The sequence below is a fragment of the Pocillopora damicornis genome, chromosome 10 (genome assembly GCF_964200805.1).
Source record: "Pocillopora damicornis chromosome 10, jaPocDami1.2, whole genome shotgun sequence".
Classification (NCBI taxonomy): Eukaryota; Metazoa; Cnidaria; class Anthozoa; order Scleractinia; family Pocilloporidae; genus Pocillopora; species Pocillopora damicornis.
Window position 1 is genome coordinate 16,876,296 of NC_142679.1, and position 27,802 is coordinate 16,904,097.

The following is a 27,802-nucleotide window of genomic DNA, read 5'->3' on the forward strand; positions in this document are numbered from 1 at the left end:
TAGAATAATTGTCTCGAGATAAGAGCCAAACTCCTCAAGAAACACACGAGGCGTGATGGGGTGTGCCTCAGAATACGGCGGGCGATAAACAACAACTAGCTTAGCCCTTAGCGAGTTAAAACTAACTCGCCACTCTGAAAACTCAACAATTTCTCCCCTGCAGCAATCTTTTTCACATCGATGGCTTTCTTGAACAATAGTCCAGTTCCACCACCATGCCTCCCACTCCGATCTTGCTGGATGAATGAATGAGATTCCGGGGAATAAATCTCAAGTTTTGCTGTAGTATCCTTCCCTGTTAACCAGGTTTCAGTGAGCGCAAATATATCCATATCAGTGGAGCTGATGTATTCCCGTAAACAAGCAGTTTTGGACTTCGCAGCTAGCACATTAGCATGGCAAAGAGTTAGCATTGGTGAACGGTCCTTTTGTGTTGGCAACAATGGACTACGTTCAACAACAATATAGTTGGTAGTTCGGCGACAGGTGTCATAGTGAATATTTAATTCACTGACTTCAGAATGCAAATTACCGGTCACTTTATTCACATTTTACTCCAAAAACCCAGAATAACTCATTAGAACTGATGGTTGCCCCGAACTTGAATTTGATGCGAGTGTAGTTATAGCTCTCCTATTCAAACGCCCCGCCCGACTTCCTCGGGGAGTTGGTTTCACCCGGGTAATGCCAGCCCAAACCAGGCTTGTCCAAACTGCCGGGCTCAATGGTTGCGAATGAATAAAGGGGTAAGTTTCTAAAGAAACTGTGGTGCTGCGTCGGTGGGAGAGTATAGCAGGTAATTTAGTGTTAACAACTGGGTTGAAAACGTAAATTAGCCACCGTAAAGGGTAAAAAAGCTGACGTTTCGAGCGTTAGCCCTTCGTCAGAGCGATTAGAGGAATTGTGGGTTGTGTGTGGGTTTATATGCAGAAAGTGGAGCTACGCCATCGGTGGGAATATGGTGACGAGAAAACAGGAATAAATTAGTTGAATGAAAAGCGCCCGTTGATTCCATGGGGATTAAGGGTGCCGATTTGGAAAATAAATTTTTGTTCTAGTGTTTTACGGCTTTCTGAACTGCCTAGATGTAAGGAAAGGCCGCAATCTGCCATATGCTGTTTAGAATGATTAGGAAGATTAAAGTGTCTAGCGACTAGTTTGGATGCGTCCTTGTCATTTCTTTCCACATCGCGAAGGTGTTCTCGGAATCGGTCACCCAGTCGTCTTCCTGTTTCGCCGATGTATAACTTATTGCAATAAGTGCAAGTTATGTAGTAAAATAACATTGGCGGAGGTGCACGTAAAGTGATCAATGATCTTAATGGATTTTTTGGGTCCCGATATTTTCTCTACGTTGTGAATGAAAGGACAAGTTTTGCATCGTGAGCGAGCGCATTTAAAAGTTCCAGATTGGTCATTGGTTTGAAATGAACTCCTGACTAAAAAGTTGCCTGTGTTTTTGTCACGTTTGAATGAAATAAGTGGGGGTTGCGAAAAGATAGTGCCAGTCTCTGAATCGTTTTGGATTAATTTAAAATTTTTAAGAATGATAGATTTAACTGCGTGGTTGTGAGGGTGAAATGTAAGAGTAAATGGAATGCGGTCACTTTTCTCCTTCTCGGCCTTTTGTAGTGCTGCCTGTCGATCGATTTGTTGGGCACGGTGGTAGCCCGCTTGAACGACAGAAACAGGATAGCCACGTTTATCGAAAAACTGGCACATTGCCCCTTTTTTTTTCGGAAAAATCAGAGTCGTCACTACATGAACGACGAAGTCTGAGAAACTGTGAAAGAGGTATGGAGTTCTCGACGTGTGATGGATGTGAGGATGAATACAACAAGTAACTATGTGAATCTGTAGGTTTGTAGTAAACACTAGTACATAAGCCGTTGCCTTCAATTGAAATTTTGATGTCTAGAAAAGCCAAAGAAGTGTCGGAAATTTCCCAGGTATATTTAAGAGCCGGATGAAAGGAATTGACGGCGGTTATAAATTGAGTGAGCTCCTCTTTGGTAGAGGAGGTAGCGCCGATGCAATCGCCAATGTAGCGGCCGTAGAGTTCAGGTTTTGGGCTGTGGTATTGGCTAAAAAATTGATGTTCGATAAAACCTACAAAAAGATTGGCGTAGCTGGGTCCCATTTTAGTACCCATGGTCACGCCATTAGTTTGTTTGTAGTAGTTGCCACCGAATGAAAAGCAATTGAGCGTGAGTACTAGTTCGGCCAGACGGAGTAGTGTTTCAGAGCTAGGTTCCTTAACAGTGCGTTGATCGAAAAATTGTTTGAGGGCCCGGAGACCTTCGTCATTGGGAATGACAGTATTAAAGAGATGTTATATCCATGGTGAAAATAAGTTTGTTTTGGTCGAGGAAACTAAAGTCACGAAAAATTTCAAGTGCGTGTTGGCTGTCCTTAATGTAAGACGGTAAAGTTTTGACGATAGGTGCCATAATTTTGTCTAAATAGCTGGAAATAAGTTCAGTAGGACAACTGCAGGCAGAAACGATGGGTCGACCTGGGTTGTTAGGTTTGTGGATTTTAGGTAAAAAGTAATTACACGAAGTTCTAGGAGTGGTAATGATGAGATTTTTAGCAGTGGCCGGCAATAGTTGCGAGATGGACATGGTCGAAAGGATAGAAAATAAAGTCACCCTTCCGTAATTTAGCGCCATTTGAAGACGATGACACTTAAGAAAAGCTTTCCGGTGGAGTTTTGGACAATAAGCGCCCGTGGGAAGCTGAACCCAGCCAAAAAACTAGAGAGACGAAATGCGTGTGCTGCCGCGGGGCGCTCAACAATCAACAAGATCAATCAATCAATCAAGATGACAGTATAAAGAGAAAACGGAAAGTCTGAGAAATTCCTAAAACCCAACTCAAGCTTTCACGAAGGGCTTTCAAACTATAGTCAGTACTGATCCCTTTTTCGTTGCTATCAAGAACACAAAATTTTTTGAGTGGTCGGAGTTTTGATATTTGTGTCTATAGTCAGTTCACGCAAGCTTTTACATTAACAGAACCACGCAACACTGAACTTATTCAAAATATGTCAGATTTGTCTAACACATGAAAGCTTAAACTGACATAAAGTGTGATCTACAGTGTCGGAAAACTAATCTCATGCAGTAACATCATTACTCATTCGAGGTTTTATAGGTTATAGAGGGATTCATGAGAGGATCATGTTCTCCTGTAAATGAGAGAACAAAGGGTGGAATGATGTTCTTCATCCTCTCTAAAGGAAACATAAGTGAAAAATCTTAAACGAATGGCCTACCACTTCCTTGAGAGACTTTGAACGAGCCAAGCGCTTTGGAAAGGAAAAGTACGATCGGGAATATTCGTTCTGACATGCAAAAAGTTTTGTAAAGCTGTCGGGAAAAAAGTCATAAGACTTGCCGCGGCACTTTAACCCTTTAACCCCTAAGAGTGACTAGTATCTAATTTCTCCTTACAATATCACCGCTGAATCATACATTAATGTCATGAGAATAAAGGAAATGATCAGCAACTAAAGAAACTCTTGATTGTTAGACAAATTTTCTATTTCAGAACCCTAGTAAATGTTCAGAGAACATTATGGAGAATATGCATACTGATCTTAGGGTGTAAAAGGGTAAAGAAGATTGTGACAAGTTCCGAGTCGATACTTGGCTTGGAGTTTTAACGGATCAAACTAATTAAGAATAGTCGCAGGTATAGATCAAATTGTGCAACCTTTAATTTGTTATAATCCTCAATTCTAAAGAAAGAAAACAAGCGGCGTATGACAAAAATATATTTTTCATTACGAATTCAGCGTTGTTACTCAGCGAAGAAAATAGGAATTAATAAACAAAGCCATAGAAGTATCTATAAGTATAAATATAACACAAATATTTCTATTATCAGTTGAACCTTTTTTTCCCACTGTACCCTGCTCGTGTCATTTTTATATATTGAACACAATAACCAAGAATCCCTCAGTTGTTCTTAATATTAGATTTACAACATTACTGGAGTACTTTTAACATATTAATTAGGGCCGAGTATTTCTTCACAAGCACAAACACAAAGGCAGTAGCTGTAGACGGGCCTTTGCTGCTCATAAAAAGCGCCACAAATCCTCGAACGGTATACTATGCTTGTATATTTTCGCAGACTTTCACCTGAAGTATGTTCAAAAGTCGTACATGTTGTTTAACTCGTCCACTGATAAGCTAAACGTCCCTACAGCAACATTAATAATTTACAGACAACTTGTTTTTCCACTTACCTGATTACAATCACCATCATTTGCTTTTTCGGACAAATACAAGCCAAGTAAACCGATGAATGAAAAGCTATGGCGCGTTTATTCGAATTTTAAAACTCTAATTTTAACATATTTGCTGGCGTTTCGAGCGTTAGCCCTTCGTCTTCCGCTGTGACATAGGTCTAACGCTCGAAACGTCAGCGTTTAAGTCCTTTACGGTGGCCAATTCACAATACCAATTCAGTTGATTAAACCGAATCATTCTTTCACACTTCCCCGCCGACGCAGCACCACGGTTTCTTTAGAAACTTACCCCCTTTATACTTCAAACAAAGTTCGCCGTGCTCTCAAAAGCTTGGGCGATTTTGACTTTGAAATGAATGAAATAACGAATTATCAGATTTAAGAAAAAAATCTTGCCCTGATATTTATATTTATTCACGAGGATATCAGTATATTTACATACTCCGCGATCAAACAAAAGAGAAAGGCTTACTCTTCCGACCTCGATTGTTCTTGAAAATAAGTAAAGCTGCATAAACTTTTATATAGAAAACCGCGTTTTTATCTCATTGACTCCTTTAGGCTGTGGTGTATGTAAAACTATAAGTACACGATAAAACAGAGGAGCACTATTGGTGAGTCACAAGGAAGGGACGTGTGTCAGACATGTGACCTAGTTAGGTTGTACGCTTAAACGTCCTTATAACCTGCAGCTGGTCACGATGACGGCGCATTTCTTGTTTTCGTCTTTGTTTTGATTACTCGTTTGTTAAAGTTATTCGCACAATCAAGGGTTGCCTAAGGGTACAGACAGCTCTGAGTCACACGCAACTAACGAACAAAGACTCTCCAGAAATCGCCGATTGAGTTAATACTCTGAGAGGCGATATCATCGCATTCCATGTCGTTGAGGTCACCAACGTTATTCAAGTGGACCTTAGGATGATACTTAATTTTCCAAAGGCGGGAAACCGGTATAACCTGTCTTCACCTTCTCCATGTCCCCACTTTCCAACAAAGTACTTTCTACTTACTAATCCCCAATCTTTGCAAATACCAGCTAACTTGGAATTGTAATCCTACTTCAATCTCACAAACGAACTACAGGCATCCGGTTGCTCATCTACCTGACCGCTGAAGTATTGGACCACAGCTTCACCAGAACTGTTGGAAGCTGTGACCATGTGGAACGTGCGTCCCTATTTCTTGTGGCAATGGAAGTCAGTCTCAGTTGAGTGAAGAACAAGTGTCCTCTGAGCTCTTTCATAGCACATTTCTGCAGAACCATGGTGTGACTTACCTATTCCGCCGTATGATGTCTAAACTGACACCTTAGGAGAGGGGCTTCCGAACTTAACATTTGACACTAGAAGCCAACCTCCTAAAATAAAACTAACCTAAGTGATCTGGTGACATTCATGTAACTAGAATTATATACATATGAATAATGGTAACCTGACCAAGCAGAGTCCAATTTGGTCTGTAATCATACGAATGATTACCAAAATCGTACGACACGCGAAGCGGGAGTCCGATTTTTTTAATCACTAGTATGATTATAGACAGAATTGGACGACAAGAAGGAAACTTACCAATTAATCAAAACAATGACAAAATTTGAGAAAAAAAGAGACTAGGTATCAGTAATACGTTTTCATAAAAACGAAAAACACCTATTTACTCGGCGAAATGCGAGACAACAGCGCCCGCACATGACGCGTTCTGTCCCCTCATACAGGCATGACGTGTTAACTGTCCCTTTACTGGCCCTATTACACTGTCGAATTCCAAGCATGACGTGCATGCTGTCCTGTTGTGCTCAAATCGGCAGGCTGGTGACAACCAAACACTTTCGAGGATATTTTATGGTTTCGATTAAAAAACACTGATAACAAGGATCTTCGTAGAGAAAGCACGAATAGCCAAGATCAGAATGTTCTAATAGAAACTGCTCCAAGTCAAATATACTCCGGTTAAAGTCCTCGTGTCTCAAATAAAAAGACTTATTCACTTACCACCATATCTTGCCATGTCAAAATAGACCTTCAAAGGGTTTCCACTTTTCTCGGGGTCGATGCAATACTCCCCATCTCCTTTGGAGTGTCAAGAGTCCAGAATTTCTTTACAGGGGAAAGCCGGATGAGCAGAATTCCAGCCTCGTTTATCGACATCGAGAGAGGGAAGAATAATCATTTGGAACTAGGAGAGGATCAAACTTAGAAACAAAACATGCGTGATCATTAGATAGCGTTTGATTTTGGAAATATTTGTAGGATCCATAGCATCCTTCAATCTCAAATTAAGAAAAAGGAAAAGTTATAAGGAAAGGGAAAAAATCATAAACTTTTCATTCTCTGAAAAGCGCTGACCAGAAGTAAGGAATAGGTCTTGTGACCTATTCCTTGTGTTTTTTTTTTTTTTTTTTTTTTTTTTTTTTAATTACAAACACAATGCTTACAATACAATATGAAACACCACTTACACTAATTACAATGCTTATTTACATTACTCTACTTACAGTCACTAATAATTACACTACTTACAGTCACTAATAATTACACTACTTACAGTATCCAGCTCTATTAACAACACAATCTACTAATTATGCCATTACATACAAAAAGTACTATTTTCTTTTAACATTGCACAGTGACACATACCGGCGATGGCGACGCCCAGTTAATTCTCTAACAAAAATAAACTACAATAAACTAATAAACAAGGAAGAATATGAGATCTAAGTTTATGCATTGGTCTTCCATTCTTTTCCTTAAAAAAAAGGGCAAACACAAAATTATATGAGAAATTCCCATCTAATTTGAAAATCGCGAAGCTTTCTGTTTCTTATAGCAATTATTTTTTCAACTTGTTTTTTAACTTCAACCTTGTGCAAAAACAATCTAAATATTGGAGAGGTGTTATTTTTTCTACATTCTTTTTCACAAGGCTTTCTGTGATAAATACTTTAGAGAATGGTGGACTGAATCTCACAGACCTTGAGCTACATATTAAAGCATTAAGATTGTCCTGGATTCCGCGTCTCATAGATGAGAAGGAAGGGCCCTGGATTTCTTATCTCAAATACAACTTAAAAAAATACGGAGGATGTTTTCTTTTTAGATGTAACTATGATGTAAATGATCTTGACTTAGGTCTTAGTAAGTTTTACTTACAGCTTCTAAGATGGTGGGCGGATTTTAGATGCTCCTTTTCTGATGTGAATTATTCTCAAAATGTAATTTGGAATAATAAGGATATACGAATTAATAATAAACCTGTTTTTTATAAAACATACTTTGACAAGGGCATAACTTATTTGAATGATTTACAGTTCGATGTTGACAATGTGCGTTCTTATGAATTCTTTAAGCAAAAAGGACTTAACACTAATTTCCTGACTTGGACAGCCTTGAGATCTTCTATTATTAATATGAAATCAAAAAGCTACTGCCCCATCCCCACAGCGGGTAATCTCGATCCTATGAATTTTGATTATAAGTCTAAATCTTTTAATGCATATACTGCAAAGTGTAAACAGTTTTATTCTACGATGATAACAAGTAAAGCGAGAATCCCGAATGGCTTTAAAAAGTTGACAGCGGATTTTGAGCTTTCAAATGCGCAGGAAGTTTTCTCTATTCCTTATCTTGTTGCGAGCGAAACGTATGTTTGGTCGTTTCAATACAGAGTATTGAATTTCATTTTGTTTACAAACGATAAATTGTTCAAAATAGGGTTAAGTGATTCGGACAAGTGTTCTTTTTGTGGAACCTATACGGAAGATCTGTACCACCTCTTCTTTAACTGCTCCTTTGTGCAAGCTTTTTGGAACGTATTTACAGTCTGGTGGTTTGATCTTAGTGGCGAATATTTAATTTTGTCTTTAAAAGATATTATGGTTGGCTTACTTCAGAGGAATGATCTGTTAAATTATTTGATAATTTTAGGGAAATTGAGTATTTGGGAATGTAGAAAAAATAACACCTCTCCAATATTTAGATTGTTTTTGCACAAGGTTGAAGTTAAAAAACAAGTTGAAAAAATAATTGCTATAAGAAACAGAAAGCTTCGCGATTTTCAAATTAGATGGGAATTTCTCATATAATTTTGTGTTTGCCCTTTTTTTTAAGGAAAAGAATGGAAGACCAATGCATAAACTTAGATCTCATATTCTTCCTTGTTTATTAGTTTATTGTAGTTTATTTTTGTTAGAGAATTAACTGGGCGTCGCCATCGCCGGTATGTGTCACTGTGCAATGTTAAAAGAAAATAGTACTTTTTGTATGTAATGGCATAATTAGTAGATTGTGTTGTTAATAGAGCTGGATACTGTAAGTAGTGTAATTATTAGTGACTGTAAGTAGTGTAATTATTAGTGACTGTAAGTAGAGTAATGTAAATAAGCATTGTAATTAGTGTAAGTGGTGTTTCATATTGTATTGTAAGCATTGTGTTTGTAATTTAAAAAAAAAAAAAAAAAAAAAAAAAAAAAGGAATAGGTCACCATTTTTCGCTTGGAAAGAGGGGTTGGAGGGTGAGCAGGTCTTGCTGGTGGGGGGGGGGGGGTCTCCTAGTTTTAAAAGGGAACGGAGGTAGGATCAGTCGTCGCTGACAGAGTTTAAAGGCGTAACCAAAGAAAATTGTCTGACTCGACTTATTGTGAAAACCAAAATGCTGTGACCTTTCCTCTCCCTCCTCCCCCTCTACCCAGGTGATAAAAATGTGACTTGTTCTTAAGGTTAAGCATCTTAATCGACAGCACCTCTTCCATAATAAGTAAAAGGTAGGTTACGCCTCAAGTTTTCCGGACTTGATTTTTTAGTTTGCTTACTCAGTTGACATTCCTTCTTTACATAATTAGCATCGGATTTACTGTTGTAAGATTGGCATTTTTCATCTTGAAGGCATCTCAATCCACAGCTTATTTCGCCGGCGTTTAATGTCTTGGTGATATGACCAATTAGCCTAAATCCTTGAAAAACAACACAATCGTGTTTCATGTTCTCATCACTCAGTTTATTTTGGATACTTTAATAATACAGTTTGTGTGTAGTTAATTACCCTGTCTTAAGAGGTCATCTTGATTCTTGATATCGTACAAAGGTGAATATGAAGAACCCCTGAGAGGTACGAGATTTGAGCGTAAAATGTTTCCGTTGTTTTTACCCGATTTTGGGGCAATCTTATATTTTTTTCACGGATTCTATTGTGGCCAACAGAGTACAAGGGAGAAAGTATAGAGATTTACCACCAATGAGGGGGGATTGTAAGAATGTTACAGAGCCTTGTTAGGGGGGGGAGGGGGGATGGGATTATGTGAAGTTTATCGTGACAGCCAAAATCTGTCATCCGATCCGACCTTCGCCCATGGCACCTGACACATTCACATTCCGTCGGAAAGAGGGATTTGTTGTGGCCAATAGAGTATAAAGGGGGATCAGAAGTGTATAAAACGTCGGAAAAAAATATCATGATGTTATAACAGAGGTACAACACATTCACATGTTACCTTCAACCCTCTCGAAAACCTCGTCCCTGCTTAAGTCAGTGTGCAAAGACGAACTGAAAGCCACAAGAAACAAAGCAACACCACTCAACAGAATGGGACAGAAATGGAAACCAACTAGATGTCCTCTCATTTTACAATTTGAGAGAAAGAATGTAATGTCGCGCTTTCCCTTTTTTGATGCAACAAGTAGTTTTGATTGTGAATCTAGGGTTTTGTTAATTACACTTTGTCTGACTCGGCGAAAGACTACCAGCGCTTTTTAAACTACCAGCTAATATAAAGGAACCTTCCCTGCTAAGGATTAAAACTTGTCCGCTGACTTGCACAAGTTACTCAACTCAGTGTCGAAATGACAAACGGTTCAGCTAACTATACTTTGGTTCAGTGACTTGACACAAATGAGAGTAGTGTGAAATGGCTAAAGTTATCTGCAAATGGTTGATAGTAGACCGCAATGGCTTAGTATTGCATCAATCTATAGCTACTCAGTCACCGTAAAGTGAAATGGTTTAGCGTGACGACAAAAGGTTTAGTATAAACCGAAATGGTTTAGCGTTACAGCAGTTGGTTTACGCCGTAACTGCCAAAAATACAAAAATGGAATGGACAAGTCAAGCTTGAAGTGGAACAGTCTATGTGGGGTCTTACGTCACAATCCAAAAGTTTTTATAGTTTTTAGGCACCATTTAGTTGTAGTTTCGTCGTCTTAAAACAATGAATCACTTTATTACGTTTCCTAGCTATGATTCTGACTGTCTAAACTTTAAATGTGCTGTTGCGCAAAATGATGCATTTTATCTGTATTTTTGTCATTCCTTTTGCTTCAGATTCTCATTTTATCTTGAGGGAGTAAAATGGAGAATTCTTACCATGGTCACACGTAACCATGGTAAGAATTCTCCGTTTAAAGGACAGCAGTTTTCACTGTAAACTATCCGTAACAATGTATACGTAGTTTTTAACTATAAATTTTTTTGAAGTTTTAGGCACCCTTTAGTTGTAGTTTCGTCGTCTTAAAGCAATGAATCACTTCATCACGTTTCCTAGCCATAGCTCTGACTGTCTAGACCGTAAGTGCGCTGTGGCGTAAAATGATGCATTTTATATGTATTTTTGTCGTTCCTTTTATTTCAGATTCTTATTTTATCTTGAGCTAGTAAAATGGAGATTTTTTATCATGGTTAGGCGTAAGTCCGTTAAGGATTAAATTAAAAACTAAAAAAATGAACGGACAATCCTCTTTCGACAATTAGCTAAATACAACAAACATGAGTATTTTGTCATGAAATCGAGCAAATCTGCACGCGAGGCATCGGCATTGTATCACTGAGAGAACATAAATACCACTGGTCTTTAAACATGCAATGTCTAGTCTCAACCTCTTAGCGAGATTGTTGATCGTGTGAGTTCAGTGGACTTCCTGACACAGAGACCTTCGATATGGTAGGACAACCCCCTCTGTATGAAATGACGATTATTTTAGCCTCCTAGTTGTAAACTGCATGCGGTATGAAAAGAGCCTTGCATAACCTGCCCTGGTCCGCCACAACGGCAAAGTTTTCTTCCAAGGGACACATGACGTTGCTGATATCGAGATTTGAGTCGACTGAAAACCCGAAGGAAAAGGAGCTTATGGCTGCTAAGAGCATAATATAGTTCTTGACTTGTGTGAAGCTCTGAACATATATATATATATATATATATATATATATATATATATATATATATATATATATATATATATATATAACTAACTGCAGACAGTACTGTTTCGGCCTTCTGGGCCTCATCAGTGCAGTGCTGATGCTAGGATGGAGGTAAGGCTATATAGCCACCCCAAGTGATCTCACACGTGTGGTATCATCTAAGCCATGCCAGAGTGCTCAAACTAGATAAACTAGTGATATATATATATATGTAAATATATATAATGCCCGGTTATTATGTTTGATATAAACCCCTCAATCATTGAAAATTGAAATTTCTTCGATTGTGATTGGTTACAGTATAAAAACTGAAAGTGAAATGTGATCATCGCAGTAAATTTTCCAATTTAAGCAATTGGAAAGAAGAAGCCTGAAAAAAAATCAGGGCTTCAACGGGATTCGAACCCGTGACCTCCGCGATACCGGTGCGATGCTCTACCAACTGAGCTATGAAGCCACACATTGGGAGCGAGGTCAATTTATTGAGTTCATATCTTCCCGTGCAGTGAAATGATGTGAAGTTTTTATATGAAATAATTCATATTTGTACTGCGGTTGTAGATGAAAGTGAAATGTGATCATCGCGGTAAATTTTCCAATTTAAGCAATTGGAAAGAAGAAGCCTGAAAAAAAAATCAGGGCTTCAACGGGATTCGAACCCGTGACCTCCGCGATACCGGTGGAGGTCACGCGTTCGAATCTTGTTGAAGCCCTGATTTTTTTCAGGCTTCTTCTTTCCAATTGCTTAAATTGGAAAATTTACTGCGATCATCACATTTCACTTTCATCTACAACCGCAGTACAAATATGAATTATTTCATATAAAAACTTCACAGTATAAAAACTCATGTCATGTCTAAAGAGTGAAAAAAAAAAAACCCTTCCCCAATCCCCGAGGGGTTGAAGGTCAAAATCTGTATGATTATTTTTTTATTGTCCGGGAGATTTCCCAGCCAGGCTCGATCTCTTGTGCTAAGCATGGTTTTTCTCAGTTGCTTCCCACCATATCAAACAGGTTGTTGAAATTATCTTGTATCAGTAGTGATTTTTTTCCGAACTGCAAAGTGTTCTTTCCTCTTCCTCTGGAATTTTTAGTATTCACGCGCGACACTCGCGATCCGATCAACTAGCCAATCATGTTTAGAGCCCTTCAACTTAACATTGAGATTGACGTGGTCACTAGTTCAACCTTTTATTTAGAAGGAAGCAGGGGAGAAAATTTAATCGTTATGTACCTCTCAACTCAAATAGGTTTTTTTGATTGGATGGTTGAATATGTCACGCGCCTTGAATCAAAATACACTAACTTTCTAGGGTGAACAAAATTCACTGAGCCCCCGAGGAGACAACAACTTTAACTTTCGACTCTCGCGCGATAAGGTTGTTCACCGTGAAACGCGGGAAATGTGTGTGCCAGCCTACGTACAAAAAGTGACTTTTGGCAGTCATATTCGGTTTGGGATGTATGAGAAAATATTTTCAAAAATAAAAATTAAAAATGACTGGCCCCACGGGAAACAAGGAGGATTGCTTTCCCTTGCCCCGAAATGGAAAGAAAAAAAATACTTATAACCTGATGAGTGTAACGGTGCATCTGTCTTTATTTTGCTTTATTCGTTTGTTACTGTTATCCTTCGCACAGTCAAGTGTTGTTTGGTGTACAGATTGACGCAACTAACGAACAAAGACTCTCCAGAAATCGCCGTTTGTGTCAACACTTCTACGGTAGTCATCATCACATTCCATTCTTTTGAGGTCGTCAACGTTATGCAAATGAACCCTAAGGTGATACATGTTTTTTTTGAAGACGGGATACCAGTATAGCCTGTTCTGATCTTCAGCTTTAGGATGTCCCCACTTTCCAACCAAGTACTCTCCACTTACTAGTTGACCCCAATCTTTGCAAATGCCAGCTAAGTGGGAATTGTCGTCCCACGTCACTCTCACAAACGAACCACAGGCGTCCGGTCGCTCATCTGTCTGATTGCTGAAGTACTGGACCACAGCTTCACCTGAGCTGTTGGAAGCTGTGACCACGTGGAATGTGCGTCCCTGTTTCTTGCGGCAGTGGAATCTCAGCTGAGTGAAGGACAAGTGTCCTCTAAGCTCTTTCATGGCACTTTTCTGCAGAACCATGTGTGACTTACCTATTCCACGGTGTGATGTCTCAACTGACACCTTAGGAGAAGGACTTCCCAACTCAACATTTGACACCAGAAGCCAACCCCCTAAAATAAAACAAACCTTAATTATCTGGTGACATCCATGTAACTAGAATTTTGGACATATTAAATGGTAACGGGACCGAGTGGAGTTCAATTCGGTCTCTAATCATACGAGTGATTTACAGAATCTTACGACCGCAAAGCGGGAGTCCGATTTGCTAATCACTCGTATCATTACAGACAGAATTGGACGACAAGAAGGCCTATTACAAATTAATCAAAACTATGACAAAATTTGAGAAAGAAACTAGACATCGGTTATACGTTTTCATAAAAACGAAAAACAACAGTTTACTCGGCGAAATGCGAGACAACAGCGCGCACATAACGCGTTCTATCCACTCACACAGGCATAACGCGTTAACTATCCCTTTAACGGTCCTATTTCACAATTCAATTACAAATATGACGCTTACACTGTCCTATCATTGCTCAAATCGGCCGGCTGATGATAACCAATCATAATAATGATCTTTGTAGAGAAAGAAAGAATAGCCAAGACCAGAACGTTCCAATAGAAAATGCTCCAAGTCAAATATACTCCTGTTGAAGTCCTCGTCTCTCAAAGAAAAATTCATTCTCTTACCACCAGATCTTGACATGTCACAATAGACCTTCAAAGGGTTACCACTCTTCTCTGGGTCGATCCAATTCTCCCCGTCTCCTCTGGAGTGTCCAGAGTCCAGAATTTCTTTACAGGAGAAGGCCGGATGAGCAGAATACCAACCTCGTTTTTTATCTGCATAGGAAAAAAGGGTAGAATAATCATTTGGAACGAGGAGAGGATCAAACTAAGAAACAAAACACCCCACAGAGGTCATATTCCATATGTAGTTCCTTTTGTGTAATTATTAGATAGCCCTTGATTTAAGAAAATGGAAAATCTATCATTATAAGGAAAAGCAAGAGATTTTTAACTTAATATTCTCTCGGGAAAGATTATACATGGATGTACACGTAACATGACAGAACTCTGAAAACTTGTAAAGGGGGGGTGGGAGGGGTGGCAGGGTCTTGAGGGGGATATCATTGTTTTCAAAAGGAATGGAGAGGGGATCAGTCGTCGCTAAAAGAGTTTAAAGGTGGGACTAAAGAAAATTGGCGGCCAATGAGAAAGATCGATAGAATAATTCGGAACGTTATGGAAGGATCAGGAAAACTTTATTGTGACAACCAAAATATTCCGACCCCCCCCCACACTAACTTTTCCATAATGTTAAGTACCTCTTCCATAATAAGTAGAACGTGGATTACGCCTCAGGTTTTTCGGACTTGATTTTTTGGTTTGATTACTCAATTGACATTCCTTCTTTGCATCATCAGCATGGGATTTGCTGTTGTAAGATTGGCATTTTTCATCTTGAAGGCATCTCAATCCACAGTTTATTTCGTCAGTGTATAATGTCTTGGTGATGTGACCAATTAGCTCAAATCCTTGAAAAACAACACAATCGCGTTACATGTTCTCATCACTTAGTTTATTTTGGATACTTTAATAATACAGTTTGTGTGTAGTTAATTACCCTGTCTTAAGAGGTCATCTTGATTCTTGATATCGTACAAAAGTAAAATTGAAGAAGCCCTGAGAGATATGAGAGTTGCGCGTAGAAAGTTCTTGTTGTTTTGACCCGATTTTGGGGCGATCTTATATTTTTTTAGGGCGAACTGCTGTGGCCAACAAAGTATAAGGGGGGAAGAATGGAAATTTACTTCAGGATTGTAAGAATGTCACGGAGCCTTATTTAGGGAGGGGGGGGGGGGGAAGGGATCATGTAAAGTTTATATTGACACAGCCAAAATCTGTGTCATCCGATCCGAGTTTTCGCTCATGGCAGTTGAAACATTCACATCCCGTCGGAAAAAAAAAATCACTGTGTTGGGAGGTATAACACATTCACGTGTTACCTTCAACTCTCTCGAAAACCGCGTCCCTGCTCAAACCAGTGTGTAAAGACGAACTGAAAGCCACAAGAAACAAAGCAACACCACTCAACAGAACGGGACAGAAATGGAAAGCAACTAGATGTCCTGTCATCCTGTAATTTGAGAAAGAAAGAAAAACAGATGACAAATGTTGCCCTTCTCCCTTCTTAGATACAACAAATAGTTTTGATTGTGAATTTAGGGTTTTGCTAATTACACTTTGTCTGACTCAGCGAAAGAATACGAGCGCTATTTTAAACTACCAAGTCATACAAAGGAATCTTTCCTGTTAAGGATTAATTCTTGTCCGCTGGCTTGCACGAGTTACTCACCCGATAGTAAGTAAATACATCGAGTTTCTCACTCACACTCACCTTCCTTTTCTTACTTTTCCTCGACTTTTCTTCTCACGTTTATGCAGTAGTAAAGGTCTTTTGTATATATACTTCTCACTCAAACGTATTTGTCGAAGTGGCTGACTATTCAAGATTTATGTTGTTATCAAAGTTAGAGCGCAGTCTTCTTCTGAAGTTTAAATTAACCAATTTTCTCCAAATTGAATGACTTGGTTACTCCTTGCACAAGTCACTCACCCGATAGTAAGTAAATACATCGAGTTTCTCACTCACACTCACCTTCCGTTTCTTACTTTTCCTCGACTTTTCTTCTCACGTTTATGCGGTAGTAAAGGTCTTTTGTATTTATACTTCTCACTCAAACGTATTTATCCAAGTGGCTGACTATTCAAGATTAATATGTTGTTATCAAAGTTAGAGAGCAATCTTCTTGAAACCAGTATATTCTTACCTTCAGTTTCCTTCCACTCCTCTCGTATTTTTATATTGAAAAGCTCTTTTTTCAACTTTTTATACAATTTTAATGAAAGTTGAGACAATGATTAAAAGAAAAAAATAGAAACAGCTTAAGAACCCATACATAAATTATGCATCAGTCAACTTTGCACGAAATACTGATCACGGCTTGGGGTTAGCGTTTCTTTACATTTGAGTAAAGCGTGGGGGCATTTAATTAGAAACAAACCTAGATTACTCGGATTGTTTTTATTAGCCGGATTTCTTTTCTCAATTAGTCGCATTCAGGATACAGAGCAACTTTTTCCCATCAAACAAAGCTAAATTCGCCTAATGAAAACTGAAAGAACTACAGGATGTAATTTCAAGGTTAAAAGTTTTCTTCAGTGATGAAATTGACAGGATTCCTTCTCACGTTCTAACTCGTACATTTATGAGTCACAGTGTGTTGGTATATCTGCTGTACCATACACGTTTTTGTGTGTTCCTGTTTTGAACCCGTGTTAGTTAAATCTAATAGCCGAAGCCAATATGCTAAGAAACATATTTCTTTCGATGCTCCAATTATTTTCTCATCTTTTGCACTCTAGCTAATACCCTGCTAATATTGTTTACTCTCGCTTCCAGACAATTCTAATACAGACACCTAGCAATGTTGATAAATTAAGCGACTAACTGACTGTGAGGAAACAATGAGTTTTGTTTTCATTGCGGGTCAAAGGAAAGCAATTCTTACTGTTTCCTGTGGGGCCAGTCACTTTGATTTTAATTTTTAAAAGTGTTTTGTCATACCTCCCAACTCGAAAATGACTGCTAAAATATTATTTTTTTACACAGGCTGGCACTCACATTTGCTGCAGTTTCACGGTGCACGACCTTATCCCGTGAGAGTCGAAAGTTCAAGTTGTTGTTTACCAAGGGGCTTTTTGTTCACCCAAGAAAGTTGGTGTATTTTGATTCACAGCGACTTGTTCTCCTCCAATCAGAAACCCCTTTGAGTTGAGAGGTACATAACGATTAAATTTTTACAACTTCTATCTTAATTAAAGGTAGAATCAGTGCTGAGGAAATTGACCACTTCAACCTCAACGTTAACTTCAAGGATCTAAACAAGATTGGCTAGTTGGTCGAATCACGTGCGTCAAGCGTGAATACAAACATTCAAGGGAAAGTGGAATAATACGCTTAGTTTGCACTTTGCAAAAAAATTCACGAAAACCATGAAAATCATGCCCTGCACAAAAGGTAGAGGCTAGCTGGGAAACCTCCGGGACCGAAAAAGAAAAAAAAATTATCATATAGACATTGACCCTTAAGGCAATTTAAACAAGGTGCCTTACAGCAAATAAAATCCATTTCTTCCAAGAATTTGATTCAAAACGAAAGGAAAGTGAACAGAGAGGAAACAAGTCAAAAACTTGGTTTGTCTTGGATTAATTTTCTAGAAAGTGTACTGAAGAGCCGTCATCTTGGGCGTCATTTAGTTTTCGTGACTCGAGTCTTAATTAACATACCGAACTGTGCAGAACTTAAATCTATACTCGCCCCCGTCCCAATGTATACCCCAGGGTATCCGTTCAACAGATGAGCGCACGAACGAGAAATGACTATGACTTTGCTTTATTTATGTTATTTTTGCTATCAATTTCGCCAGTTAAGTTTTTTTTTTGGTGAAAATTCACGCTGAGTGTTTTCATTGCCCTTCACACAATTTTATATAAGCTTTCATCATTCTTTCACCTGCCCTAACACTCCCACAAAACAATTCAAAGTTCTCGCAAGCTACGACTTTTCGAAAAATAACAGATACTAATTGTCCATAAATTCGGCTTTTCGTTTTTCGACAAAAGCTGTCATCCCTTCCTTTCGATCGTCCTGCGAAATTAAAGAAAAGGAGAAATTTTACCTTCGGGAAAGTTTCATCGCAAGTCCTTACAAATTCATTACACTGTTATTCATCACCATGGTAACAATCGAACAGACGGGGTAAGTTTCTAGAGAAACTGTATTGTTGCGGCGGGTGGGGTATCACAAATATTATTTACATCAAAAGCGTTGATAATGCAAAAATGGCCACCATAGAGAGTTTCTAAAGCTGACGTTCCAAGCGTTAGCCTTTCGTCAGAGCGAATAGAGGAATTGTGGGTTGTGTGTAGTTTACATGCAGAAAGATAGAGCTACGCTTTTAGCGGGAACATAAGAACATTTTAATATTTTAATCCACACTATCTTCGGTTGCGCAGAAGACGTGAAGTATTCAGTTGATTGCTCTAGATCAGAGAGAGTAGGTGATATGTTTTCGGGAAATGGTTAAGTGGCTTTACCACTTTGTATTGCAATTGCCGTCTTCTTTCAAGTGTAAAAGCCGATCAATAGTAACTTACTGTTGAAAATGTTGAGTGAAACATTCTTTTCTCAAAATGCAGTCCTTCTGCCAGTGACATCTCGTAGCCTAAACAAAAAGACATTTGGGAAATTCAACCATCTACGGAACTTTCAAAGGGAATGCAACGACCATAAATTGTTCTTGCATGCATTTCTTGTAAACTGTTAAACTTTTGGACTCAAGCAGGTCAGTCATGATGATTTATATCCCGAGGCAACAAAATCCTACGCGAGATCAAGTTCTTCTCTGCTTAACTTGCGCAAAAATCTACCTCATTTTCTCAGTTTGCTTCAATTAAGATGATGACTTAGAAACAATCAATTTGACTCTTGTGAATGGAAGTACGTCATGATGTTTTGGGCTATTTCGGTAACTAGAAAAAAGATAGTTTCGCAGTAGAACAGTCAAATAGGATAGGTAACTGTTTTGAAGTTGACTGGTAAACCAACAAGAAACGTCTAGCGATGGACAAGATCAACACCGACTTCGGTTGACATAAAATCTTGCGAATAATCGAAGTATAACTCATGACAGGAAACAGTCAATCGGACGGTTACAACTGCCAGGCCAATACCTGTGTTGACAGCTTCTTTGGCGATCTGTACGGCAATCTTCGACAAGGATGATATTTTTGCAGCTGTCTTGATAGCTTCATCTACGAGCTCTTCTGCGGGGAAGACTTTACTAACCAGGCCTAAGAAAAAATGAAAGTTTTTAAGTCTGCAATTTGAATTTAGATCTAAGAGAAGAAAAATCTCGAGAATGAGTGCGCAATGCCCCACCTGACAAAGCCGACGCCAATAATTCTTATAATTTTATGCAGTTTTATCACAGGAGTGCATGCCCCAAGTTCATACCTTTATTAACCCTTAAACCTAACTGAACAACTTGAGGTAACGCGGCCTTAACTGCGACTTTTTGAAAAAAGTATAAAGAGCAAATGTACTTGAATCAAAACGAAGAGAAAGGTTGGCGCAAATAACTTTTGCCGAGAGCTTTTAATAAGAGAGGAGAGTACTGAAGACATACAAGTTTACGTAAACTCTAAAAAACGTCTTCGGAAGAGTGCGGACATCTTCGGAAGTGAACGGTTCCTTCGCGGAAATGCTAACAAACAGAAGGGAAAAATCTACGCCTTTAACTCAAATTTTGCAGGCTTACACAAGTGTTTAGCATAAAACAGTGTGTCTCCGTTGCAGTCCTTGATGATGTGGAAGTACTGTACACATTTCTCAATAATTTGTGTGAGAATTTCCTTGTGCCACCGGGAAGACTTACGATGCTAAGTACCTTCCTCCTTGACCCTTTAACCCCCAAGATCAGATTGTTAATTTTCCCCTCTAGCTGCTACACATTTCCTTTTTAATTAGTTACGAGAATTTGACGTTAGATCAATAACAAATTTGAACTGAGAAGTTTAAATATTCTCATTACCCGTTTGCTGGATGATATATGTTTATTACAAGGAGAAGTTGCATGTTGATCGATTTTGTAAGGTAAAGAGGTAATGATGAACAACTGGTCAAAAATAGGAGCTAAGTTGAAAGGAACATGGACCTGATTTCTGTGCATCTTCTGCTGAAATAGGATCTCCTGTGAGTATCATTTCCATAGCCAGGGACTTCCCAACAGCTCTTGGAAGTCGCTGTGTACCACCAGCACCTAAAAAAATGAAAGCAATCTTCGAGTTAGTTGCAACTTTAAGCACAAACTTAAATTTAAGCTTGACACAATTGTAATTTTACTTACTGTCAACCATACAATTCTTATAATTTTAGTTTCAGAAATTTAATATTTGATCAACTAATTATCCCCAAATTGAAAGTTTTCTTTATTCTCACCACTTATCTGGTTAATTTTGTATTGATAGTGTAAAGAGAAATTCTGTCTTGGTCACTCATGGGAGTTAAAGGGTTAAAGAACATAAAAGCAGCAATATAAGAGTCTAGAATAAAAAAAATATCCATTTCATAAAAAAGCCATCTTACTCCTGTGATCTTTCCTGGTTACGAGTCTTTACTTCGCCAAATTACATCACTTTTTTTAAGTTAGAGCTTAAGTTTAAAGTTTAAAGTTTAAATCTTTGACCCCAAAGAGTGATTAGCATCTAATTTCTCCTTACAATATCACCCCTGAATCACACATTAAAGTCATAAGAATAAAGCAAATGATCAACAATCAAACAAGCTCTTGATTGTTAAACAAATTCTCCTTGTCAGCACATTAGGAAATGTATGGAGAAAAGTATGGAGAACTTGCAGACTGATGTTTGGGTGTAAGGGGCTGGTGACTAATACTCTTAAGAAGTATAAAAAAATCTTGGAAAGGAGAAGACATAATTTTCATTTTCTTCATCTGCTATCCTGCAGCTTATTTCTGCTCTCTGATATTTTAATCAGTGGAAGTCAGTGGAATATATTATATTTTCTTATTGTGCAAACTGATTAAGTTGTTTCTGTGGGTAATTTATGTGTGCCATACCTGGAATAGTTCCAAGCAAAATCTCTGGTTGACCAAACTTAGCTTTGTTTACAGCATAAATGATATCACACATGATGGCTAACTCACATCCTCCTTCAAGCTGTGAAGAAAGTATTGTACAACTTACTTCAATCGAGCAACAACGAAAAAAGACAAACTTTGTTTGCTACCCTTAATAACACAATGACAGCTACAAGAAAATCTCTTGATTATTGGACAATCTGGGCACTGAGCTGGTGATTTGCACCAGTAACTGAGACCACTGGCATCTCATTCAAAATAATATTTTGGACATATTAATAATGGTAACAGGACCGAGTGGAGTCTAATTTGGACTGTAACCATACGAGTGATTAACAAAATCGTAGGACCGCAAAGCGGGAGTCCGATTTGTTAATCACGAGTATGATTTCAGACAGAATTGGACAACAAGAAGGCCTGTTACCAATTAATCAAAACTATGACAAAATTTGGGAAAGAAACTAGACATTGGTTATACGTTTTCAGAAAAACCAAAAAACACAGTTTACTCGGCGAAATGCGAGACGACAGCGCGCGCACATGACGCGTTCTGTCCCCTCATACAGGCATGACGTGTTAACTGTCCCTTTAACTGACCTATTACACTGTCCAATTACAAGTATGACGCGTATACTGTCTTGTTGTGCTCAAATCGGCCGGCTGGTGATAACCAATCGCGTTGGAGAATTTTGTTACAGTTTCGATTAAAAAACATAACAAGGATCTTTGTAGAGAAAGCACGAATAGCCAAGACCAGAATGTTCCAATAGAAAGCGCTTCAAGTCAAACATACTCCGGTTTAAGTCCTGGTGTCTCTGAAAAAAGACTTATTCACTTACCACCATATCTTGACAAGTCACAATAGATCCTCAAAGGGTTTCCACTCTTCTCGGGGTCGATCTAATACTCCCCGTCTCCTTTGGAGTGTCCAGAGTCCAGAATTTCCTTACAGGAGAAGGCCGGATGAGCAGAATCCCAGCCTCGTTTTTCTTCATCGGAAGAGGGAAGAATAATCATTTGGAACGAGGAGAGGATCAAACTTAGAAACAAAACAGCCCACATAGGTCTTATTCCAAATGTAGTTTCTTTCGCGTGATCATTAGATAGCTTTTGATTTTAGAAATATTTGTAGGATCCATAGCATCCCTTAATCTCAATTTAAGAGAATGGAAAAGTTATAAGGAAAGGCAAGAGATCATAAACTCTATATTCTCTGAAAAGCGCTGAGAAGAAGTAAGGAACAGGTCACCATTTTTCGCTTAGAAAAAGGGGGTGGGAGGGGTAGGAGGGTCTTACCGGGGTGGGGGGGGGGGGGGGATCCTGGTTTTCAAAGGGAACGGAAAGGGGATCAGTCGTCGCTGACAGACCTTAAAGGTTGGACCTAAATTGAAAATTGATTTGAAAATTGACTGACTCGATTTATTGTGACAACCATAATGCTGTGACCTTTCCTTCCCCCTCTTCTCCCCTTCTACCCAGGCGATAAAAATATGACTTGTTCCTAAGGTTAAGCACCTTACTCAACAGTACCTCTTCCATATTAAGTAGAACGTGGGTTACGCCTCAAGTTTTCCGGACTTGATTTTTTAGTTAAGTTACTCAGTTGACATTCCTTCTTCGCATCACTAACATCGGATTTGCTGTTGTAAGATTGGCATTTTTCATCTTGAAGGCATCTCAATCCACAAATCCTAGAAAAAACTAGCCAGCTCAAATCCTAGAAAAACAACACAATCGTGTTTCATTTTATTATCATACAGTTTACTTTGGATACTTTCATAATATAGTATGTGTGTAGTTGTTCACCCTGTCTTAAGAAGTCATCTTGATTCTTGATATCGTGCACAGGTGAATATTAAGAAGCCCTAAGAGTTATGAGAGTTATGCGTAGACAGTTCCCGTCGTTTTTACCCGATTTTGGGGCAATCCCCATGTTTTTTTTAGGAGGATTTGTTGTGGCCAACAGAGTATAAAGAGAGACCGGAAGTGTAGAAAATTGACTGCCAAAGAGGGGGATCGTAAGATTGTTACAGAGCCTTATGGGGGGAGGGATCATGTAAAGTTTATCGTTATCAGTAAGTTATATTATATTGATTTGGCGAGTTTTCGGCCATGGCAATTGACGCGTTCATATCCCGTCGGAAAAAAAATATCACAGTGTTATAACAGAGGCATAACACATTCACGTGTTACCTTCAACTCTCTCGAAAACCTCGTCCCTTCTCAAGTCAGCGCGGGCCGACGAACTGAAAGCCACAAGAAATGCAGCAACACCACTCAACAGAATGGGACAGAATTGGAAACCAACTAGAAGCCCTCTCATCCTGTAATTTGAGAAAGAAAGAAAAACAGATGAAAAATGTCGCGCTTTCCCTTTTTTGATGCAACAAACAGTTTTGACTGCGAATTTAGGGTTTTAATTACACTTTGTCTGACTCGGCGAAAGAATACGGAGGGCTTTTTAAACTACCAGCTCACTGATAAAGGAACCTTCCCTGCTAAGGATTAAAACTTGTCCGCTGGCTTGCAAAAGTTACTCAACTCAGTGTCGAAATGATAAATGGTTCAGCTAGCTGTACTTTGGTTCAGTGACTTGACACAACCGAGAGTAGTGTGAAATAGCTAAAGCTATCGGCAAATGGTTGATAGTAGGCAGTAATGGCTTAGTAACGCATCAACCTACTCAAAGGAAAGTGAAATGGTTTAGCGTGACGACAAAAGGTTTAGTACAAACCGAAACCGAAATGGTTTAGTGTTACAGCAGTTGGTTTACGCCGTAACCGCCAAAAATACAAAAGTGAAATGGATAAGTCAAGCTTGAAATGGAACAGTCTATGTGGGGTCTTACGTCACAATCCTATAGTTTTTATAGTTTTTAAGCGCCCTCTAGTTGCAGTTTGGCCGTCTTAAAGCAATGAATCACTTAATCACGTTTCCTAGCGATAGTTCTGACTGTCTAGACTGTAAGTGTGCTGTCGCGTAAAATGATCCATTTTATCTGAATTTTTGTCTTTCCTTTTATTTAAGATTCTTATTTTATCTTGAGGTAGTAAAATGGAGATTTTTTATCATGGTTAGGCGTAAGGCCGGTAAGGATTAAATTAAAAACTAGAAAAATGAGCGGACAATCCTCTCTCGACAATTAGTTAAATTTAACAAACATGAGTCATAGCGCTTATTCGTTTACGGTATTTTCTCATAAACAATCGAGCAAATCTGCACGCGAGTCATCAGCATTGTATCACTGACAGAACACAGATACCACTGGTTTTTAAAAATGCAATGTCCAGTCTCAACCTCCTAGAGAGATTGTTGGACTTCCTGACACAGAGACCTTCGATATGGTAGGACAACTCCCTCTGTATGGAATGACGATTATTTTAACCTCCTAATTGTAAACTGCATGTGGTATGAAAAGAGCCCTTACATAACCTACCCTGGTCCGCCACAACGGCAACGTTTTCTTCCAAGGAGCACATGACGTTGCTGATATCGAGATTTGAGTCGACTGAAAACCCGAAGGAAAAGGAGCTTATGGGTGCTAAAAGCATAATATAGTTTTTGACTTGTGTGAAGCTCTGAACAATGAACACGATAAAAAAAGTTATATATATATATATATATATATATATATATATATATATATATATATATATATATTTCCCGGTTATTATGTTTGATGTAAACCTCCCAATCATTGAAAAGTAAAATTCTTTCGATTGTGATTGGTTACAGTATATAAACTCGTGTCATGTCTAAAAAGTGGAAAAAAACTCTTCCCCAATCCCCGAGGGGTTGAAGGTCAAAATCTGTATGATTACTTTTTTGTTGTCCGGGAGATTTCCCAGCTAGCTTCGGGTCGTTGAAATTTTCTTGTGTCAGTAGTGAATTTCTTTCGAACTGCAAAGTATTCTTTCCTCTTCCTCTGGAATTTTTAGTATTCACGTGCGACGCTCGCGATCCGATCAACTAGCCAATCATGTTTAGAGTCCTTCAACTTAACGTTGAGGTTGACATGGTCACTAGTTAAACCTTTTATTTAAGCAGTTGTGAAAATTTAATCGTTATGTATCTCTCAAATCAAATAGGTTTTTTGATTGGATGGTTGAATATGTCACGCGCCGTGAATCAAAATACACTAACTTTCTAGGGTGAAAATTCTCTAAGCCCCCGAGGAGACAAGAACTTTAACTTTCGACTCTCGCACGATAAGGTTGTTCACCGTGAAACCGCGGCAAATGTGTGTGCCAGCCACGTACAAAAAGTGATTTTTGCAGTCATATTCGGTTTGGGATGTATGAGAAAATATTTTCAAAAATAAAAATTAAAATAAATGGCCCCACAGGAAACAGTGAGGATTGCTTTCCCTTGCCCCGAAATGGAAACAAAAACAATCTTATAACCTGATGAGCGTAACGGTGCATTTGTCTTTATTTTGCTTTATTCGTTTGTTACTGTTATTCGCACAGTCAAGGGTTGCTTGGTGTACAGATAGACACAACTAACGAACAAAGACTCTCCAGAAATCGCCGTTTGTGCCAACATTGGGAGCGGAGCTATCATCACATTCCATTTTTCTGAGGTCGCCAACGTTATGCAGTTGGACCCTAAGTTGACGACTGTTTTTTATCAAGACGGGATACCAGTATAGCATGTTTTGATCTTCACCATGTCCCCACTTTCCAACTCTCCACTTAATTTCGGACTCTCCACTTACTTGTCGACCCCAATATTTGCAAATGCCAGGTAACTCGGAATTGTCATCCAACGTCACTCTCACAAACGAACCACAGGCGTCCGGTTGCTCATCTGTCTGACCGCTGAAGTACCGGACCACAGCTTCGCCTGAGCTGTTGGAAGCTGTGACCACGTGGAATGTGCTTCCCTGTTTCTTGTGGCAGTGGAATCTCAGCTGAGTGAAGGACAAGTATCTTTTGAGCTCTTTCATGGCACTCTTCTGCAGAACCATGTGTGACTTACCTATTCCACGGTATGATGTCTCAACTGACACCTTAGGAGAGGGACTTCCGAACTCAACATTTGACACAAGAAGCCAACCTCCTAAAATAAAAAAAAACCTAAATGATCTTGTGACATCCATGTAAATAGAATTTTGGACATATTAAATAGTAACAGGACCGAGTGGAGTCCAATTGGGTCTGTAATCATACGAGTGATTTACAGAATCGTACGACCGCAAAGCGGGAGTCCGATTTGTTAATCACTCGTATCACTACAGACAGAATTGGACGACAAGAAGGCCTGTTACCAATTAATCAAAACTATGACAAAAATATAGAAAGAAACTATACATCGGTTATACGTTTTCATAAAAACAACAGTTAACTCGGCGAAATGCGAGACAACAGCGCGCACATGACGCGTTCTGTCCACTCACACAGGCATGACGTGTTAACTATCCCTTTAACGGTCCTACTGCACTGTTCAATTACAAATATGACGCGTACACTGTCCTATTAGTGCTCAAATCGGCCGGCTGATGATAATCAATCAGTTTCAAGAATTCCGTAGTAGTTTTGATTCAAAACATAAAAAGGATATTTGTAGAGAAAGCAAGAATAGCCAAGACCAAATATACTCCTGTTGAAGTCCTCGTGTCTCAAAAAAAAAAAAAATCATTTTCTTACCACCATATCTTGACATGTCACAATAGACCTTCAAAGGGTTTCCACTCTTCTCAGGGTCGATCCAATACTCCCCGTCTCCTTTGGAGTGTCCAGAGCCCAGAATTTCTTTACAGGAGAGGGCCGGATGAGCAGAACCCCAACCTCGTTTACCTTTGGAGTGTCCAGAGTCCTGAATTTCTTTACAGGAGGCGGCCGGATGAGCAAAATCCCAACCTCGTTTATCTGCATAGGAAAAAGGAAGAATAATCATTTGAAACGAGGAGAGGATCAAATTAAGAAACAAAACACGCCACAGAGGTCTTATTCCATAAGTAGTTCTTTTCGCGTAATTGTTAGATAGCTCTAGATTTTATAAATCTTTGCAGGATCCATAGCATCTTGCAATTCAAACTAAGATTATGGAAAACCTTTCATTATAAGGAAAAGCAAGAGATTTTTAACTTCATATTCCCTCGGGAAAGATTATACATGGATGTACACGTGACATGAGAGAGCTCTGAAAAGCGCTAATCAAAAGTAAGAAATAGGTCACCATTTTTGACTTGGTCATGGAAAGAGGTGGTGGGAGGGGTGGCAGAGTCTGGGGGGGGGGGGATATCATATTTTCCAAGGGAATGGAGAGGGGATCAGTTGTCGCTAACAGAGTTTAAAGGTAGGACTAAAGAAAATTGGCGGCCAATGAGGAAGATCGATAGAATAATTCGGAACGTGATGGAAGGATCGGGAAAACTTTATCGTGACAACCAAAATACTCCGACCCTTCATACCCTCCCACCTCCTCTAACTTTTCCATAATGTTAAGCACCTTACTCAACAGTACCTCTTCCATAATAAGTAGAACGTGGGTTACACCT

The 27,802-nt window shown here is 38.9% G+C and overlaps 2 protein-coding genes across 2 annotated transcripts; both read right to left on the bottom strand.

Annotated features, from left to right (window-relative positions):
* Positions 1-13,099: 13,099 nt before the first annotated feature.
* On the bottom strand, positions 13,100-14,279 carry LOC149039141 (uncharacterized). The gene is made up of 2 exons (XM_089185758.1): positions 14,264-14,279; positions 13,100-13,680 (listed from the first exon to the last, which is right to left on the bottom strand). Exons 1-2 carry the CDS (start codon positions 14,277-14,279, stop codon positions 13,127-13,129), a joined length of 570 nt encoding a protein of 189 aa, XP_089041884.1. The 3' UTR covers positions 13,100-13,126.
* Positions 14,280-18,044: 3,765 nt separating this feature from the next.
* On the bottom strand, positions 18,045-27,741 carry LOC149039142 (enoyl-CoA hydratase, mitochondrial-like). Its single transcript, XM_089185759.1, has 7 exons — positions 27,724-27,741; positions 27,099-27,170; positions 21,280-21,379; positions 20,356-20,460; positions 19,373-19,492; positions 18,797-18,864; positions 18,045-18,287 (listed from the first exon to the last, which is right to left on the bottom strand). Exons 1-7 carry the CDS (start codon positions 27,739-27,741, stop codon positions 18,222-18,224), a joined length of 549 nt encoding a protein of 182 aa, XP_089041885.1. The 3' UTR covers positions 18,045-18,221.
* Positions 27,742-27,802: the final 61 nt, after the last annotated feature.